General features: G+C 41.7%; 3 protein-coding genes across 3 annotated transcripts in view; 2 read left to right on the top strand and 1 right to left on the bottom strand.

Moving 5' to 3' along the window:
• The window catches only part of PCYB_095230 (hypothetical protein), a gene marked incomplete at its 3' end in the record, with an annotated part of 2,098 nt that extends 154 nt beyond the window's left edge, over positions 1-1,944 (bottom strand). The window contains exons 1-6 of the mRNA XM_004222638.1: positions 1,439-1,944; positions 1,301-1,341; positions 892-1,027; positions 749-791; positions 470-589; positions 174-310 (exon numbers count right to left, since the gene is read on the bottom strand). Of these exons, the coding sequence (XP_004222686.1) occupies positions 174-310; positions 470-589; positions 749-791; positions 892-1,027; positions 1,301-1,341; positions 1,439-1,451 (490 nt within the window). The 5' untranslated portion in view covers positions 1,452-1,944. The remainder of the gene's footprint in view (positions 1-173; positions 311-469; positions 590-748; positions 792-891; positions 1,028-1,300; positions 1,342-1,438) is intronic.
• A 3,070-nt stretch (positions 1,945-5,014) lies between these two features.
• On the top strand, positions 5,015-12,987 carry PCYB_095220 (hypothetical protein; the record flags this gene model as incomplete). Its single annotated transcript, XM_004222637.1, has 2 exons — positions 5,015-5,240; positions 5,369-12,987. 2 exons carry the CDS (start codon positions 5,015-5,017, stop codon positions 12,985-12,987), a joined length of 7,845 nt encoding a protein of 2,614 aa, XP_004222685.1.
• An 883-nt stretch (positions 12,988-13,870) lies between these two features.
• PCYB_095210 (kinesin motor domain containing protein) lies at positions 13,871-17,875 on the top strand (the record flags this gene model as incomplete). Its single annotated transcript, XM_004222636.1, has 9 exons — positions 13,871-14,434; positions 14,601-14,755; positions 14,898-14,955; positions 15,130-15,233; positions 15,363-15,410; positions 15,563-15,678; positions 15,821-15,889; positions 16,016-16,217; positions 16,424-17,875. Exons 1-9 carry the CDS (start codon positions 14,182-14,184, stop codon positions 17,873-17,875), a joined length of 2,457 nt encoding a protein of 818 aa, XP_004222684.1. The 5' UTR covers positions 13,871-14,181.
• Positions 17,876-18,642: the final 767 nt, after the last annotated feature.

Genomic DNA, 18,642 nt, shown 5'->3' with positions numbered 1-18,642 from the left:
AAAAAAAAAAAAAAAAAAAAAAAAAAAAAGTATAATTGTGCACATATTTACATATGTACAAAATAAAAAAACGCACTTTACAGTTCCGACTCGAATCCAGCTCCGCAATCTACTCATTTCACGGAATTTCCGCATTCCTTCCCCAATTCACCACTCATATATGCGATGCTTACTGTACGTGGACCAGACGATCGACCAAAGGGAAAATAAAAGCCGCAGCATTCGACAAGGCACGAGCAAATTCACGACGGAGGAAAACACCAGCGGAAATTGGGAATAGCTAATGATGCACAAGAGCTGAAAAAAGTGTCTAAATTGGCGGTGAAAAGGGAAATACACATATGTGTCCACCCGTAATGATGAATGTAAGCACATGTCCAAGTGGGATGTGCTCCTTTAAACATTCCCCACAGTGGGCACAGTCGAAGCAACTATTCCTAATGGTGAGAAAAAACTACGCTCCCCTTACATATTTGTGTGCAGCAGGGATAAATTGAGGGAAACCAAAATATGTCCAACGATGAAGGAAAAAAAAAAATATGCAAAGGTGTTCTTCTTGTCAGAGACTTCCTTATCTAAAAATATGATTCTTGGGTAGGGAAAAACAGGGGGGGGAGGGCAGAGTGAATGCCTGTACACAACTTCACATGTACGCACATATGTTCATATGCGCGTGGTCCTGAACAGGCCCAAATGGCTCGCCGCGTAACTTGGGACAGCCCCCTCCACCACAGTCAGCAAAAATTACATGGACAGTGTTATGTAGACAATAAAAGATCCCCATAAATCCCCTAAATGAAAGGAGTTAAAATAAATAATATAAAAATAATAAAATTACACACGAAGATGCTCAAAAGTGGTATAAATGGACATAAAAAAAAAAAAATGCACATATGTACTTCTCCCCAACTCCTTTCTCTAACTGATTTTCCAAATAAGCATTACATTTCTTTACGGTGTTATCGTCATCGTACTGGTGAAAGCAGATGTGCAATATCTTCTTGTAGATACTTTTCGCGTCTCGTATCTGCGTTTCGATTGCAACGGGGACGCGGGAAAAAAAAAAATTATACACATATACATATATTAGCAACTCGGCAGGACGTTAAATAGCTCGCTACTACAAAATGAAGAAGCGAAGTTATATCGCCCTTTTGGCAAACTGGGGCGATTCCCCCTCATCGCTTCTTCGCATACATACACATGTATATATGCATATATACACACTGCGCGCCTAATTTGTTGGCAACAAATTGGACAGATTTCCATTTTTTATTTTTCAAACCACTGTGTCCTTAACAGGCTCATCCATGGTGAACTCATAATTCGTAAAATGTTGAACTATAAAAAAAAAAAAATGAACGTGTTACCACGGAGATATGTCTGCTGCGAAAACTATATCGAACGGGAAGACCTTTTCAGGAGACCTGATGGTTACCTGTTGTCACCATGGTGCACACCTTTCTTGTTATGTTCACTTGTCAGATTCGATTGCGAGCTGCACGTGTCTGTGTCTATTATTTTCTCTCAGCTTAAAAAGTGTCCTGGTCGAGCGCACTCTCCTTTACGTGTTCGATATGATTCTATGCATACACATTAACATACACATGCGTACGTGTTTCTCTCTTTTTTTTTTAAATGTTCAGAGCGCACAGCAAGTGAGTTCCTTCTGGGTTAAACCAACTCTACTCGCACTGTTTCGCTGCTTCTTTTTACACTTCAACTGTGCATTCCTTTTCATCGTTTTTTTTTTTTTTTTTTATTAGAAGCTTCATCCCTCTCTGCATATTTCAGCGTTTTGTAATTTTAAGTACACGTTTTTTTGTGCTATCTCACGCAGGGTTACTTAAAATTAAAACTTATTTCGCTCTCCCTGTTTCACCAGCTTTTTTTTTTTTTCTTAACTTGTTCGCTTTGGCAGTTCAATCTTGCCTTATTTTGTGTAATTTTTCCCTAATGCATGAGTTATAACATGCCATTCCTGTCATTTTTAATTTTGCTTACAAGTTAGCGCTTCATTTTTTTTCAAGAACGCGAGTGGCAAGCATACAAATGTATAGGTACATATATTGTATGCATTATCAACACGGATATCTTTCTTTTTTTTTTTTTTTTTTTTTTAAATCGGTTAAAGCCTCTAACAGGAATGGGAATTGCTGGGAAAAAAACGTTAAGGGGGAATTCCCATTTTTGCTTTGACCAAATGCGCACAACTATGAGACGTTTCCTTTTTTTTTCCGTTCAAATCTTTCCAATGAAAAGGAGTAATTTTTTTTTTTTTTTTTTTCTTTCCCAATTAATACAAGTGCATTTAAAAAAAAAAAAATCATATGAAGATTGCACGCATGTAGATATATGCTACCTAAGCAGAAAGGGAATTCCCTACTTATTGACAACGCACATATCACCATGTTGCAGCCCAAATGACGGCTAAACAGCCTATGTGACAAGGGAGTGTCCCTTTTGTCTGCGGAAGCGCCGGAACGACCCGCAAGTCTATACATAAGTGTATACACATACACATGTACACATTCCCGCGAGCCATTTTCTCTCCCCAATAAAACATCCTAAGATAAAAAAAAAAAAAAATGCAAATAAATAGGTGCACTGCTTTGCGATAAATGACAAGTTGGCCGGATGAGGAAGCAGGATACCTTAAGGACACAAATTGAAAAGCCATTCAAATAGGTGTAATGAAATTTCAAATTTTTAAGTCCCTAAAGATTCCACCTTTTAACACTTCCCACACATCTACATTTCGATGCTGCCACCTCGTATTATGATAACTAGCTCATTCGGTGATGCAAAAATTGAAGCACTATCAATGACATGTTATCTACCCCCTCAAAGAAAATAAAGCAATGCTATTTCTGGAAACTGTTTTGCGTAATTGTAGGGAAAAAAAAAAGTTAGTCCTTTCACCTAACGGTGCACTAGCAAAAACGGAAGGGTTGAAAAAAGGATCATAAGGAACACGATTGATCCGCTGGAAAGGTATTTTGTCAGAGGGTAGTCTGGAAAAAATGGCGCACAAATGCACGTATATATATGTGTGTACATTTACCTACACAATTACGTACGCTTGTTTGCACACCTCTGTAGAGGCATGAGGTGCCGACATGGTGGCGCGTGAACAGCTGAGCACAGCCCCGCGGGCATACCTCTGCCCAGGGAAAAACGACCAAAATGCACACCCACCTTCTATTTTCCAAAAATGCGCTGCACTAGGCTGATCCCTTTATGGGGAATAGGTACCTAACCACACACTCAGCATTTAGAGCATTCCCGTTCTTTCCCATTTTCTGGGTGTATGTACACCTAGCTCGCGTGTGCGCATGGTAGTCGAGCGAACACATCAGGGTGTTTTAAAAATGTGCGAAGGCGACTGATTATTTTTTCAAATCATGCAATGGGATGCTGCAAAGCGGTACGATAAGTTACACTGCGCTATGTTGCGTTATGCTGTGTTATGTTATGCTGTGTTAAGTTATGCTGTGTTAAGTTATGCTGTGTTAAGTTATGCAATGCTATGTTATGTTTTTTTTTTTTAGAAAGTTCAGGTTTTTTTCAAGTTTTCCATTCCTTTTGAATGACAAAAGACCGTACTAATTCCTCTACCTTCCCCTCTCTCTCTCTCTCTCTTTTTTCCCCCTCGTGTAATAAACTGTCAACGTAGTGTAGCTACAATGTTGACGAGCATTTAAGCATATGTACACATGTGTGCACATATGAGCCCTTTTTTGTATTTCCCCTTCACAATTCTTTGTAGAATTATGAATCAAATAAGGGTAGTACAACATCAGTCATTAAAACCCGCCTGTGTGTATTTGTTCTGTGTCTATGTAGAACACCAACAAATACATGTATAGGCGTGCAACGTATATTTTTTTCCGATTTTCATTTTTCGATATCCGTTAAGGGTTTTCCTTACGGTTCATGTGTAACGAAGCTGCAGCGTCCTGCTTGACGGCAACTGCTGCTAGCTCTTCTGCACCTCTTTTTTTTTTTTTTTTTTTTCTCCCCACCTGGTACGCTTTCTTCCCCTCTACCCTTTTTCTTAAAATGAACTGTGAAGACGAAAAGGAAAAAATTAACAACTCTGTGACGGCTTACACTGGAGAAAAGAGGAGCGAAAAAAAACTGTCCTTTTTCAACGGATTTGATGACTTCAAAATTGATTATTCCTTCCACAAAAAAAAGTCTTCTTCTGATGCAATAAAAAACTCATTAAACGATGGGAATGATAGCAGCTGGGATGATAACAAAGATGATTTAAAAAAATTGATTCAAATTATAAACCATAACTACATCGATAAACTATTTTAAAAAATTAAGCATTCACGATTTGTACAAAATATTTGTCTACTCAAATTTTTTAACAAAATCATTAATTTTATATCCTTCTTTGATTCCTCATTTTGAAGGCATTATTGAGAAAGTGAAAAAAATAAAAAACGAAGCTACATTTCCAGGAGTCGAGGAAGACCATTTTGTGTTTCCTCCCCTCGACTCACCCCCCAACGAGGGTCATCGGCTTGGGGCGAGCATCTTCATTCAGAGTGCCGCCTTTAGCAGTGGTCCAGTTAAAAATGAAAGAAATGGGGGGGAAAATGCGGCACAAAATGGGGCGCAAAATGCCACACAAACCGAGGAAAAGAAAGCCTTTCTATTGGACATCGTAAAGGACGCCAAGTCAAGGAACAGTTTCATATCTACTGAATTAGACGAAGCAGAAAACGACATTGGGCAAGGCGCGAACGCACGAGGAAGCCACCCATATCGCACAATAAATAACCATAAAGGGGAACCTATCCATGCGGGTAACACAAACTGTGACAAAATAAACACTGCGTCCTTCACCGAGCTTGACGATACAGATAAAAAATTTCCCAATTGTAATTACAATAGACAAGTAATAGAACAAAAGAAAAACACAAATTTCTTTCCATATGAGGGACCATCCAATTATGCACCTAGAAATGTAGAAATACAAAATGCTCCTCGCAACTCTAAAATGAACGTGAAGAACCCCTGTGCTATCCTTAATAGCCACACGAAGAATGCCAACTGTGAATACGATCGGAGTAATGGAAATAATGCCATAAGTAGAGACAACCCTAGCGTGTCCATCCCATCAGTGGACAAAAATGTTCGTGTTTATAAAAACATAAATGAGTATGACATAATCGAGCTCAAAATAAGCGCTTCTTTTAACAACAAATATATATGCCGCTATATAGGTAACATTTAGATAGCTAGCAACAGGCTATTTGTACCTCTTTTTTTTTTTTTTTTTTAAAATGAGCCACATTCTCTTCATCCCCCTCTTGTGCTAATTTTTTTTTTTTCTTCTTTTTTTTCCCCTCAGGAATCCACAGCGGAATGACGTTATACAACATACACAGATGCATCTGCATATGCTTGGGAGTCAAAAAGGAAGACACGGACAACTACTTGCACGTTTTTATATTAAACAATGGAAACATTTATGGGAGCGGAAAAAAATGCAGCGTTAGCATCATCAGGAAAATTCAGATAAACACAGATCGACACATTACCTTCAAGCATATAGTCAAGACCCCGCTGTATCTCTACAAGGCAAAGGACGCAAGTAAAAACCAGTTTTGCAACGATTTTCCAGTCAACTGCGCAAACACGTTCGATGACAAGGCCTGTGCGAATGGGGAAAGTCAGTACGGCGGAGAGAGCAATCCGAACGAGGTGATGCACAGCGAAAATGAGAGCACTCAAAATAGCGGCGGCCCGAGCGAGAACAACCCGAATGAGAACAACCCGAATGAGAACAACCCGAATGAGAACATCCCGCATGAGAACATCCCGCATGAGAACAACCCGCATGAGAGCAGCCCAAACAGCAGAGACCAACGCATCGGTGATGCAAACCCGTGCAACCCAGACCCCCACAGCAGAAATGTGGGCGCCAATGTCAACGTAATGGATATTTCAAACTTTGGGCAGTCCAGGAATGGCCAAACTTTTGTAGAATCAAATGCAATGCCTAACTATGACATGCTGAACAGTGTGGACAGTGTAGCAGAGATGAACCATTGCAATCTTAGTATACCCACATTAGGTACCACTGCTAAGGCAAACAAGTTTTCCAATTTAACCAACTCGTCCAGCAGCTTTTACAGTCATGTGGATAGCAACACACCTTACAACCTTAGCGATAATATTAGCAATAACGGAAGGAGTATCTGCGGCGAGAGTCTAAACAGGGCCGCAAGTAACAGGATCATGCACTTTAGCCACAGTAGCCAACTAAGTGCGACAGTTGTAGGGGAATACCATCTGCGTAAAAGCGGAGGTGCCAACATAAACAGTGGCCATGCGAACGGAGGTAACGCAAATCGCAACTGCCCCTACGACCCAAACGAAAACAACATCAACTTAAGTAACTTCCCCACTCAGAGCAAAAATATGAAAACGAACGAAGCATCAAATAATTCCCACTTGAACGAAGCTTCAAATAGTGCCCACTTGACCGAATACCATTCCGATTTGGAACTACAAAAAGAGGGCCAAAAAGTAAGCGACAATAACGACTGCGATGTGAAGGGTCCACCTCCGAGTGAGAACTACGCAGGAGAGGATGCCCAAGAAATGGAGGACACCACTGCTGAAGATGACTACAAAAGGAAAAAGTGCAAAAAGGGGCAATATCACAAAAATTGGCACGATCAAAATGGAAGCCATATCAACCGCAAAAACGATAGCCCTTTCCGCAGTAACGAATGCACCTATGCAGACACGACCCATGCTGACGAGCACCCCCTAAACAAACCATGCGAAGAAGCACACAAAGTATTATCTACAAACACTGGTAGAGACACTTGTTACCTTTACATGAATAGTCAGGAAGAAAATCAGAGCTGCATGCTTAACACAATTTCGAGTGATGGCAGCCCTTACAAGAATGCCATGTCTGCCATTTCACCTACAAAGAGTGATCACCCTTTCCACGCCGGCAATAATTACAGATTCAGCACACAACAGAATGACACCCACAGTTATCATCCTAATGGAATGAAAACGCCTGAACAACATGAATTCGCAAATGAGGACATGCAATCAAATTATCTCTATTCTATGAATGTGTCCCCCCAGTTTAGCGCCCATATGAAGTTCAATCCAACACTTAGCATGCACAATTTGGATGAAAAAAATGGGGCACAAAGTGGGCAGATCATGGACAATACAGACTACCCAACAATTGATAGTAACTGCCGAGATGATAGTCCGTCGAGCCCTTTTTTCTTTCCCACGAATGCTCTTCCCGATTATCCCTACAACCTAAACGGGCCCAATACGCCAAATTATTTCCTTTACAAAAACGGAAACGACCTCACTGTTCATGGCAAAAATTCTCCAATCGCCTACAGCTACAATAATCCCATGCACAATCAAGAGAACCACATAGAGTATCAAAATGTGATGAACAATACTTTTCTTGAGAGAGACTTCTCCCATGTTAGCAGTCCCAATTGGTGCATCCCATCTGATCATTTTCCCCAATCAAATAATGCCACTTATCCGAATGGATCCACGACGAGCTCCTACATGGACAACTCATTTGCAGTTTCTCCGCTTGATAACACTTTCAATCTCCAGCAGGTAAACCACTACTGGGGTGATTCAAAATATGAAGCAGTTGATTCATCTAAGAGCTGCAAAAATAAAGACCACTTAGAAACCTCGGAACGAATAAAACATAACGACGTTTCTGAATGTTGTGATGACACATATGAAGAGGATAACGCCATGAGAAACATACCACCAAATAGCGGTAGAGGAGTAACTAAAAATAATCCCCCCTGGGGCAATTACAATTCCACATCTACAACGCATCTGAGAACCCATTTGAACAGAAAAATGGGGAGTCAAGAGAATCATCCAGAAGCCCCAAAAGAAACAACTGAAGACTTGGGGAAAGAACCACCCCAAAATTGTGTTGAACCGGACGCCTTGCAACTTCACCCAAGCGGCAGAACCGCTGAAGAAGGTGAACCAAATGAAACAAACGATAGTGCCGCTAAAGATTGCATAAACAGGAAAGACTCACGTAGAGAAGAACACCTTTTGGAAGATGGAAAAAGCTACAAAGACGTACAATGTGGAAGCCCACCCAAATGTAGTAAAGACGAAATGAATCACATGGAAAACCTCGGAACGAACCCCGCATCATACCACAATGACACAGAGGAACTTAAAAAAGGCCAACTAAAGGAGCGGACACAGAAAATGAAAGATAGCCACCTTGTAGAAGGAACAAAAAACGGAGATACGCAAAAAGGGAGTGGAGCCTCCGAAGAAATTATCAATAGCGATCTCGAAGAAGCAAACGATTTTATCAACAGCGACCATACGGGTGAGAGAAAACCAAGCGGCACTCTCAGTGCTCACAGCATGGATGACGAAAATGCCAAGGAGGGCGTCAGATCCAACCCTGTAACTTGCAACACAGTATGTGAAGAAAAATTGGGAGATGCTACACACGCCCAAGTGATCCACCAGGACATCAACACGAAAGGGAAATTTCCCCAAATGGAAAATGCACACATCTGCAACATTTCAAACACATATGATGATGCTAAGAATAGCACCCCCGTTAGAACAGAACAAAAGGGAGGTTCCAATTTTTACAACACTTTTAACGATACAGAACGTGGAAAGAATGGACATAAATCACCTCAACAGGTTGGGTGCAGCCATACAGGTATATCTGACCCCCATAAAAAAGAAAGAAACGAACAGGATTATTCATATTTACAGAATGGAGAGTACACATCACCGGGTACCCACCTTGTGTGTGAACAAAATGAAAGCAATTTCCCCCCAAACGATTTAGTTCAAAGCGAAAATGTAAAAAAAGGCTCCACATATGAAGAACACACACATGAGGGGGAAACAAACATGCAAGGAAAAACGGAAGTGCTTCGAACATCTACTGAAAATTCAATCAACAAGGAACTACACCGTTTTAGCAAGTTAAATGGAAAGAATGCCCCAACATGTGGAGAACATGCACCAAGCCGAGGAAGGACCACAGAGGAACCCATTTCAGGTAGCGAAAAAATGGAATCAAAGGAACAACACAAAGATTCGACAATTGACAAACAGGAGAATTTCGAAAGAGATATAAAACAAGGAACTCAGATAATTCTCAGAAATGACAATTTTCACCAAGACAATGAAGGTAGCCATTTTTTTACATCTGAACAAAGGGAAGGTATTCCCCCAAACGGCCTTAACGAAACGGATCAGCTCATTCTAGAATACCATCCCCACTTAAATGAAGAACTCAATAGTGAAGAAGATTCCCCTCCTTTGAACGAGCAAAATACCTATTTGCAGCATATACAAAATATGGTTCTAATTTCTCCACATGAAAATAGCAGTTGTGTTACCCCCAACATGCCCAGTGGACCCATACACGCAACTGAACGTAGCGAATTCGAAAGGGAAGACCAAACCAATTTGTGCCTCCAACAAAATGCAAAAGGGGATTGCAAACAGTGGGATCACAACTTATATAAGGAGAATTTTTACACGAATTACAAAATGAATTGTATAGAAGGAAATATCACCCCGTGTTGTAGTAGCTCTCCAAGCACTGGAGATAATACCATCCCAAATGAATTCACCGAGAATTTTCACAAGACTAACCTTTTGGCAGACTACAACCCGTACACCAAATGCACCAACGAAATGGTTAACAAAAATCAATATTCGCTCAACGTAGAAAATAAAAATTGTGCCTATCCTAAGACCTCAGTTTATTTTAAAAAGGCCCTTTCAAATACGACGTGCATGCAAATGGATAATGGAGAAAACGACCATGGGAACAATGACCCTAATCCCTATTACATGAGCATGTTACCGATGAATAATCAAAATGGGATAGATTTCTTCAGCCCGGGGAAGCACTACGCGAATAATGGCAGCCTGCACACCACTTCGAACACGCTTATGACCGTGGACACGGCAGTGGACACGACCGATTATATGCACAGCGTCAAGCATAGCAGTCCTCACGGAAGTCCGCACGGAAGTCTTCATGGAAGTCTTCATGCCAGTCCGCACAACACTCAACATAGTAGTCAGCATGACGAGCAACGAGGCGGCCAACGGGGCAACCAACGGAGCACCCAATGGAGCAAGCCCCTTAACAACAACCCCGGCGCAGAAGAAAACGCCACCTACTTCCCCCATTTTAACAGCCCCGAACGGGTCAACGAAAATTATCAGCGCAGTTACTATAACATTATGTCAAGTGAAAAGGCGCTACCGGAACAACCTCCATTCTACGTTGGCTCAAATTCCCTGCACAAAGAAGCCGATCAAACAAATTTCACTTCCTCCCTGTGCGAAGGTCAGAAGGAAAAAATTGTACAAAAGAAAAATTTACAGGATGACAAAAGTAGACAAGGGCGGAATATCAGAGTGGGCCCTAACCAGCAATACGTCGATGGTGGTGACGGCGAAATAATGCACAGCGACCAAAATGTCTGCCCCAATCCTGCATCTGCTATGCTATCTTCCCCTCCTACTATCACCGGTGAAGGTGTGAATTGTCCGACTCCACCTGCCATGCATACTCCACCCACTAATTACACGAACTGTGAATACGAGTTTAGCGTGCAAAGAAACCTCCAGTACGATCACCGTAACCTCTGCGGCACACACAAACCGAGTTACCACCCACCCTACTCTCAAAGTGATAATCCCATGAACAGTTACAATGACTATTCGTGCGATGCATCTACCTACATGATGAATAGCAACGCGAATGACTATTCCAGTACGTTTAGCGCGGGTAGCCTCAGAAATGTAGACAATAATGTCATAAAGGAGGACTCCTACTACGGTAGTGTAAACCAGGGGGGGTACCTAAACATTAACGAGGCAGGGATGCACAGCGCAGCGATGGGTACCTTCATACATGTGGACGAAATGAGACAAAGAGGTTGCGTCACGTCGCACGAGATGGATTCTAATCACTACGTCCAAATCATGCCCCATGAGGAGGACATCAATTTCAAGCACCTCCGAGAAGATAACATCACGATAGGTGAATGCATAAATTCTGCCTACGCGAAAGGAGGAAACGAAAGGGGCGCCGAGCAAAAGGAAAGAAGCAGCGAGCATAAGGAAAGAAGCAGCGAGCAAAAGGACAGAAGCAGCGATCAAAAGGACAGAAGCAGCGAGCATAAGGAAAGAAGCAGCGAACAAAGCGAAAGGGACAGCGAACAAAGCGAAAGGGGCAGCGAACAAAGCGAAAGAACCTTCGAAGAAAACAAATCTAGCTTTTCCATGCTGTACCTCTTTGGAAAAGTAAAATTCAATATTAGTATCATCGACATCATACATAACAAAACCAATTCGCATGACCTTCTGTGGGTCCCCAGGTGCTGCAATGGAAGCTACGGGACGTTCTTAAAAAATAACTACTTAAACGCCAACGAAATAGATAAGCACGTGCCCGAAGACCACATCGATATCGATTGCATAAATCTCAAGCTCATGGAAACCAGGTTCAGCAAAAATGTGGCTAGCTCAAGAACCACCAAAAGGAAAAGGATGATTGATATTGACAAAACGGTGCTACACTTTTACAAAGAACACATTAGCGAATTTTTCAACAATAAAAATAAAATCATTAGACTTACCAAAAAATTGTGCAAGTATAAAAAAAAACGGAAATATAATAGCAGCGATAATGGGAAGGGTACCGGGAAGGGTGCCTCGAAGGGTGCCTCCAAGGGTACGTCGATGGGCACGTCGAAGAGCTCCGGAAAGGACGACGAGGAAAACAACGCCCACCCCTACGAAAAGCAAAAATGTGTGAGCAGCAAGACGGCCAGTAAAACTAAATATAAGGGGAAAAAGAAGGTAAGCCGCCAGGCTTCCCTCGGCGAGGACCCCAAGGTGGATCCCAGCATGGACGGTGAAAATGGTGCAGAGCACAGCGAGGAAAACGACGCAACATGTGATCATCTAAACGACGCAGCATGTGATCATCTAAACGACGCAACATGTGATCATCTAAATGACGCGGACTGTGGTCACCAAAATGACGCCCCCAATGAGTCAGACGCTTATGCGCAAAGTTACGCCCCAAACTACGCCGATGACCAGGCTCACCCAAATTATTATCACCAACCCAGGGATGACAACAGAGACTACTACCACTGCTACACAGGAAACGAACTCAGCGCTAACCAAATGCATGCAGCAAATGCAGACCAACACAACTACCTCTTTAACGAACACGTGAATAGAAACATCAACAAAATGGCAATACAGAATGACCTTCTCCAAAACGAGCAAACCTTTAACGACCCTTTTGTTAATAACATGTTAGGTGATATGTCAACTCGAAACGTAAGCAGGAATAATTTTTTCCCCAATATAATGTACCACCATTTTAGTGAACACAGCGATGTTCTCTCGACTCACCTTCATCACCAGCATATTCAGCATCAGCATAATCAGCATCAACAAAATCAGCATCAACACAATCAACATCAACACAATCAGCATCACCATCACCATGAGATGGGGACCTATCCAAACCTGCGCGAGGAAGGTTCCCCAAATGGCGGCACTCTCAGCAGCCTTCCTCCAACCACCTACTACAACCAGCCGAATAGTCAATACTTCTTTCACAACAACCCAAACGCCTTTAAATCAAACTTTGCAAATAATGCGAGTACACGAAAAGGAAAAAATCAAACCAAATCTCAAATGAGTTCCTTCAACGCTAAAAACGCAGACACGAAAAGTGCATTGAAATTATCTCAGATACTTGAAGGGAATAATAATTTTATTAACATTTCGAATACGTTTATTAACACAAATTTTGCTAAAGAGCTTCATCAGACGAACGATCTGTTGGTCAATCAGAACAACTTCGATTTGAATGTCATGTCTGGCGGGTTAAATGCGAACCAATTTACGCAGTAGGGTGTGCATCGGAGTGTGCCACAGAATGTGCGTCAGAGTGTGCGCCAGACTGTTCGTGTGTGTTCGTTGAGGTTGGCGTGGCGTGCTATACAGATAAATAACGAGTGAACGAAACAACATCGCATTCCTTTACACCGCATAGCTCAACGGGTTGAAAGCACCAAGAAGCTTACAGGAGAAGGCTGTTCCACTCGAACTTTCCCTGCCGACCCCCCCCTGCATTCACCCGTCTAAGCAAAAATGATATATTCAACCTTCTCCTCGTAGGATTTTAACTCTATTTTGCTAACCGCGCGTCTGTACATGCCTAAAGACATACGTATAGGTCCATTTACACTGTGCAAAAACGCATCACAGGCAATTTTTTTTTCTTCATTTTTTTTTTTTAGTTCAATCGCTCCATTTTTTTTTTACGTAATATGTGGTTCAAACTTCCAAAATGAAACTGCGAAAGGGAGAAGTTTCTCCTCGAAGGAACCTCCAGGTGGAGGGAAATTCAACTGTTTACATTTTCCTACGCATCATACACTGATACGCACGTGCAGATGATAAGACTCGTCCCCCAAACGGATTTACAATTTTCGGAAAAAAAAAAAACGCCAATTGGGGGAAATGTCCACCTTTGCATATAACATACAGAAGATCTCCTACAGGAATTTCACCATGAGGAATGCTTTTCGCACGCATCTGCAATGGTCTCCTAATGTGTTCCGTTCCTTTGCCTTTTTCTCATGTGATTATTTTCCCTTTTCACTGCTCCCCCCTTCGGCGCAGTACCTAATAAATGATCGCAAGACAAGTGGGAAAAAAAAAAAAAAAAAAGATGAAGAGAAAATAATCTCAGTAGTAAAATTAAGCTCGGGGGGAAGCACCCTCTTGGTCAAGCAAATGGACATTCCAAAAAATCCATGTATACCATCTTACTCTTTATTGTCTGTCAATTTTATGAGTCATTTTTCATGAACTCGCACGTTAGGGGCATCCGTACGGATGGTGCGCTCTCGGGGGATACACACTTGTCCACAAATAACTACATCTGCCTTTTTAAATAAATGCACATGTTTCGTCGCTTCCGTGCACGCCACTTAGCGCCTACCGCATACCGATTACCGTCCTCCCCTCAACGGCGTCACCCCAAATGAGCCCCCCACGGAGCCGCCCCAAAACATCATACAAACAAATGCACACCTAAACATGAACGATCATATCAAGGTGTTTCTACGCATTAAACCTAACGTGGAAAATCTGTCCAAGTTAAAAAGCGAAAACTGTGCCATATACAAAGTTAACAATAATCAGTTGCATTTGTTTGAAAAAAAAAAAAGTTACAATGACACCAGCGAACTGAAGACCAGGACTTTTAATTTCAATTATATTTTCGATGTCGACGTCCAGCAGAGGGATGTATTTGAGTTGATCGGAAAGAATCTCATTAACAACTTCATCAGTAAGGGCTCATTCGCTTGTACTCGAGTTCGTTGCTCTGCTGTTGTATTAATTGAGCATATGTGGATACCTCTATCTGCTACGCCTCTATTCAAAACACTCCTTTTCTCTCCGCTCCTTTTCTCTCCGCTCCCTTTCTCACCGCTCCCACACCCCCCCTGCACAAGACGGGTACAACAGCTCCATCTTGGCATATGGAAACACCAACAGCGGGAAGACGTACACCCTCTACGGGGACAGGACCGACTCGGAGAATAGGCTGCACCACGGGCTGATTTACTTATCGCTCAGCTACTTTTTCCAGTTGCAAAAAGTGAGCAAGGTACGTTGAAAAAAGCACCACCTTCGTCAAAGCGCATTCGCATATGCATGGACTCATCTGTATGATTGTTCAAACAAGTACCGATGCTACTCCTCCCTCCGCTTCTCCACTCCTTCCTCCGCCTCTCCACTCCTTCCCTCAGAGAACTGAAATCTCCGTGTCCATAGTGGAGATATACCTCGAAAAAATCAGGGATTTGGGTAAGGTCCATTCTTTATCACATTTACCCATATAAACGAATAAGGACGTATGCACGGAAAAACAGACATGGACACTCCCGCAAAAAAAATGCACACCCATCAACCCTGCCGGAAAAAAAATAAACACTCATCAACCCTGCCGATTCGTTTGCTGCTTTACCCCTCCTCCTTCAGGAAAGATATTCCAACTGTCGCAGTTGGCCACGACCACCGATGACACCATCAAGTATTACTCACAGTTTCGTGATAACACAATTAGAGAAGACGAAAAGGGGAATGTTAAAAGGAAAGAGATGAAAGGAAAAAAAAAAAAAAAAAAAAGAGGGAAAATTTGAGAGGCAATTAAAAAAAATTGAAAAAAAAAAAAACCCTTCCCTGCACACCCCGACCCCTCACTACAATTCCAGACCTACGTGGAAAACATCACACTGCTGCCCATAAAGAACATTGACGATGTAAGTGGAGCGTCCTCATTAAAATGAGTCCTAAATAGTTTTGTCATGTCGCACATATGCACACACACGCCCACACACGCCCACACATGCCCACATGCACGTAGTTATTTCCTCTTCAACGGACTTACCCCTTCCCCTTTCACCTTCCTCAGGTCAAGAACATTATAGACCTATGCTTTAAGTACAGGAAAACGCACGCCACCAAAAAAAATTTGGTATCCTCCAGATCTCACTGTCTACTAACAGTTTACCAGCACCGACTCGAAAAGTAGGACCCCCCTAATGGCAGCTCCGAGCTGCACTTTTTTTTCACCACTTTAGTCAAGCCTGTTCAACTCCGTGTATATTTTCATTTCCAAATGGTAACTCAACTTGGATGTGCACACCTCCCCTGCTTCCCCATCTTTCAGAGAAAAGGAACTCATTTCGCAGATCAACTACATCGATTTGGCTGGATCAGAAAAATTTAACGACATAGAGTTAGGCTTACTAAAAAAAGGAGAAAAAGGGTGCTGTCGTAAAGAAAGTCTCACTCGAATATGTAGCAGTCCACACACTTCTCACCCCCGATATATGCACCCCCCTTTTTTTTTTCCCCTCCAAAGGATGGTCAACAAGAAGGAACTCATAAACATCAACAACACCTTGTCCGTCCTGAACCGAGTGATAATTGCGCTAAGCACCCAAAACAAAATCGGGAAAAATATGGACAAAACAAAAACAACGGACGAATTAAAAAGTGAAGCCTGCTGTGTTGCTACTGTGCACATTCCGTATAGGGACTCCAAGTTGACGAGATTACTCAAAGTACTGTCTTAAAAAAAAAAAAAAGGAAAAAATTTTCTTAAAAAGAAGGGGAAATTATCATTCCTGTCTAGTTAAGACAAGCGAATAGTTCCCATTTGTAGCATCACCTTGGCGTAGTGCTACTTCTCCTTTGCGATTTCCTCCCCCACAAGTTCACATGCCCTTTTATCATTCCCACTGCTCCCCCCCCACACACTCTCCCTCAGAACAGCCTTAACGGGAACTCCTTCACATATATCCTGATCTGCCTAAATCTGAACAGCCACAAAATAGAAGACTTTATAAACAGCTTAATATTCGCAAAGAGGTGCAAAATGATTAAACAAAAAATAAAAAAAAATAAAGTAGCCAAATGTTCATCTCAGTCGGACAGCGCTAGAAGTAACTCATCTTCTGACGAAAACTCATACGTAAGTTTCGATTCCAATGGAGAAAATTATCATTTCTTAGCTGAAGAAAATAAAAACAGTGATCTATACAATTTGGACACACTTGCTTACAACAAAAAAAGGAACAAATACAGAGCATCAAATAACAGAAGTGACGCAATGATGAACAAAGTACTAGTCCTATTCACTCACATCATTAAAAGGAAATACAATGACTTAGTTAAACAGAAAAATTCTGTAGCAAATAATTTAATTAAAATTATAAAGTTTGAGGAAAACAACCAGGAAGAGTTGCTCAGAAATAAAAATTATTTCAAAAAAATTTTGAAAAAAAAAAAAAAAGAATTACTCATAAACAAGGAGCATTTAAATAGTCTTATTCATGCAAAGGGAGTTAAAGCAATAAACCTGAAAGACTATTCTCAGGGGGAAGTTCCTGGACACAAACATGTCGTACCTGATATAGCAGGTCAGCTCAGCTTAAATGTTCTCGATGGGTTACATCCCAAGGACATTCAAGGTGGGGAAGAACATACTTCGCTCGCTGTCCAAAAGGAAGAACTCAATTTTGTGAACCAAGGGAGGAGTAGCACCCCCGTCTGCCATAGCGACATGCGACAAAGTGATCACAACGAGATTAGTCAAAATGAAGACATGGATACACTCGACATGGATACACTCGACATGGATACACTCGACATGGATAAACTCGACATGGATAAACTCGACAGGGATAAACTCGACATGGATACACTCGACAGGGATAAACTCGACATGGATACACTCAACATGGATACACTCGACATGGATACGCCTCCCGTGCCCTTTGCCTCTTGCACTGCTTCCCCCACCGATGGTCATGACCCGACCCAAGGCACAAATGACATAAAACGAACCCACGCAGACATCGATGAGCTATACCAAATGGAGTTAAATAAACTGAGTGAAAAAATAAAAATGCTAATCAAATTAAATTTTCAAAACATCTCCCTATTTACAAACATTGACACGTTAGCAAATATTCTTCAAAATGTCTACCAAAAAAAATACAGCGTCGTGCTGAAGAACGGGAAAAAAACGCTCAACATTACAAATTACAATTATGATGAATTTAAAAAATCGTGCGAGTTTGCCCCCCTACCACAGTCACAGTTGGGTGATCACCCAGGTGAGGACGACGCGCGTTTAAAAGGGCTCGATCAGGACATAGTTTCCCTGTATCGAAGGATAAACGGAAAAAAAGTGACACACGGGGAGGTAGGCAGCTAGCCAAACAAAAGAGAGAAAAAGAAAAGCCATTTTAATTGCATACCATCAGTTGCCCTTCCAACGTTATACTTTCTTCACCGCGCCATGAATCCCATTTGGCTACCTCCCATGTATCCTCCCCAATTTGGCATTTCCTCCTTATTAAACTTTAACTACCTTTTCTTTTTTAATTAACATTACTGCTCCTTTTTGAAATATTCGCACACCAGTTTGTCTAATTTTTGCCATGCACATGATTGCCAATATGAATTGCACATGGGGGATTTTTTTTTTTTTTTTTTTTGCTTCCTTCTGCCAGTCTCTCCGTTTAATCCCCCCATTTCACGCGCACCCACATGTAGACACATATATGACCAACCTACCTGCACGAGGTTGAAAAGTTGTAGTCAAGTTCAAATATCGAGGGGGTGAGAGAAGTTAATAAAACTGTTTACAAAAAAGTATATCACATTGCGTTGTCTTAAAATGACAGGAAAAAAGGTGCACACGAGGGGTAAGCATATACCCATACACATGCACGCGCAAAAACCTTCTTCTTCAAAAAGGACCACACCTGGCCGAAACAAAATAAAACGAAACAAAACAAAACAAACAGGCATCAAAACGAGAAACTCCAAAGGGGGGAGCAACAAAAACCGCACGAATTACCTCATCCCTGCGAGTCGCCTACCATCCGCAGCTTCCCCCATTGGCTTCACTCCACTTTGTCATTTTTTAAATCAATCAATACACACATCAGTATCGTTAACAAACAAAATTAAAATTAT

Source organism: Plasmodium cynomolgi, chromosome 9, assembly GCF_000321355.1.
Source record: "Plasmodium cynomolgi strain B DNA, chromosome 9, whole genome shotgun sequence".
Taxonomy (NCBI): Eukaryota; Apicomplexa; class Aconoidasida; order Haemosporida; family Plasmodiidae; genus Plasmodium; species Plasmodium cynomolgi.
The sequence above is the reverse complement of the archived record's forward strand: the minus strand, read 5'-3'. Positions and strand labels throughout refer to the sequence as shown.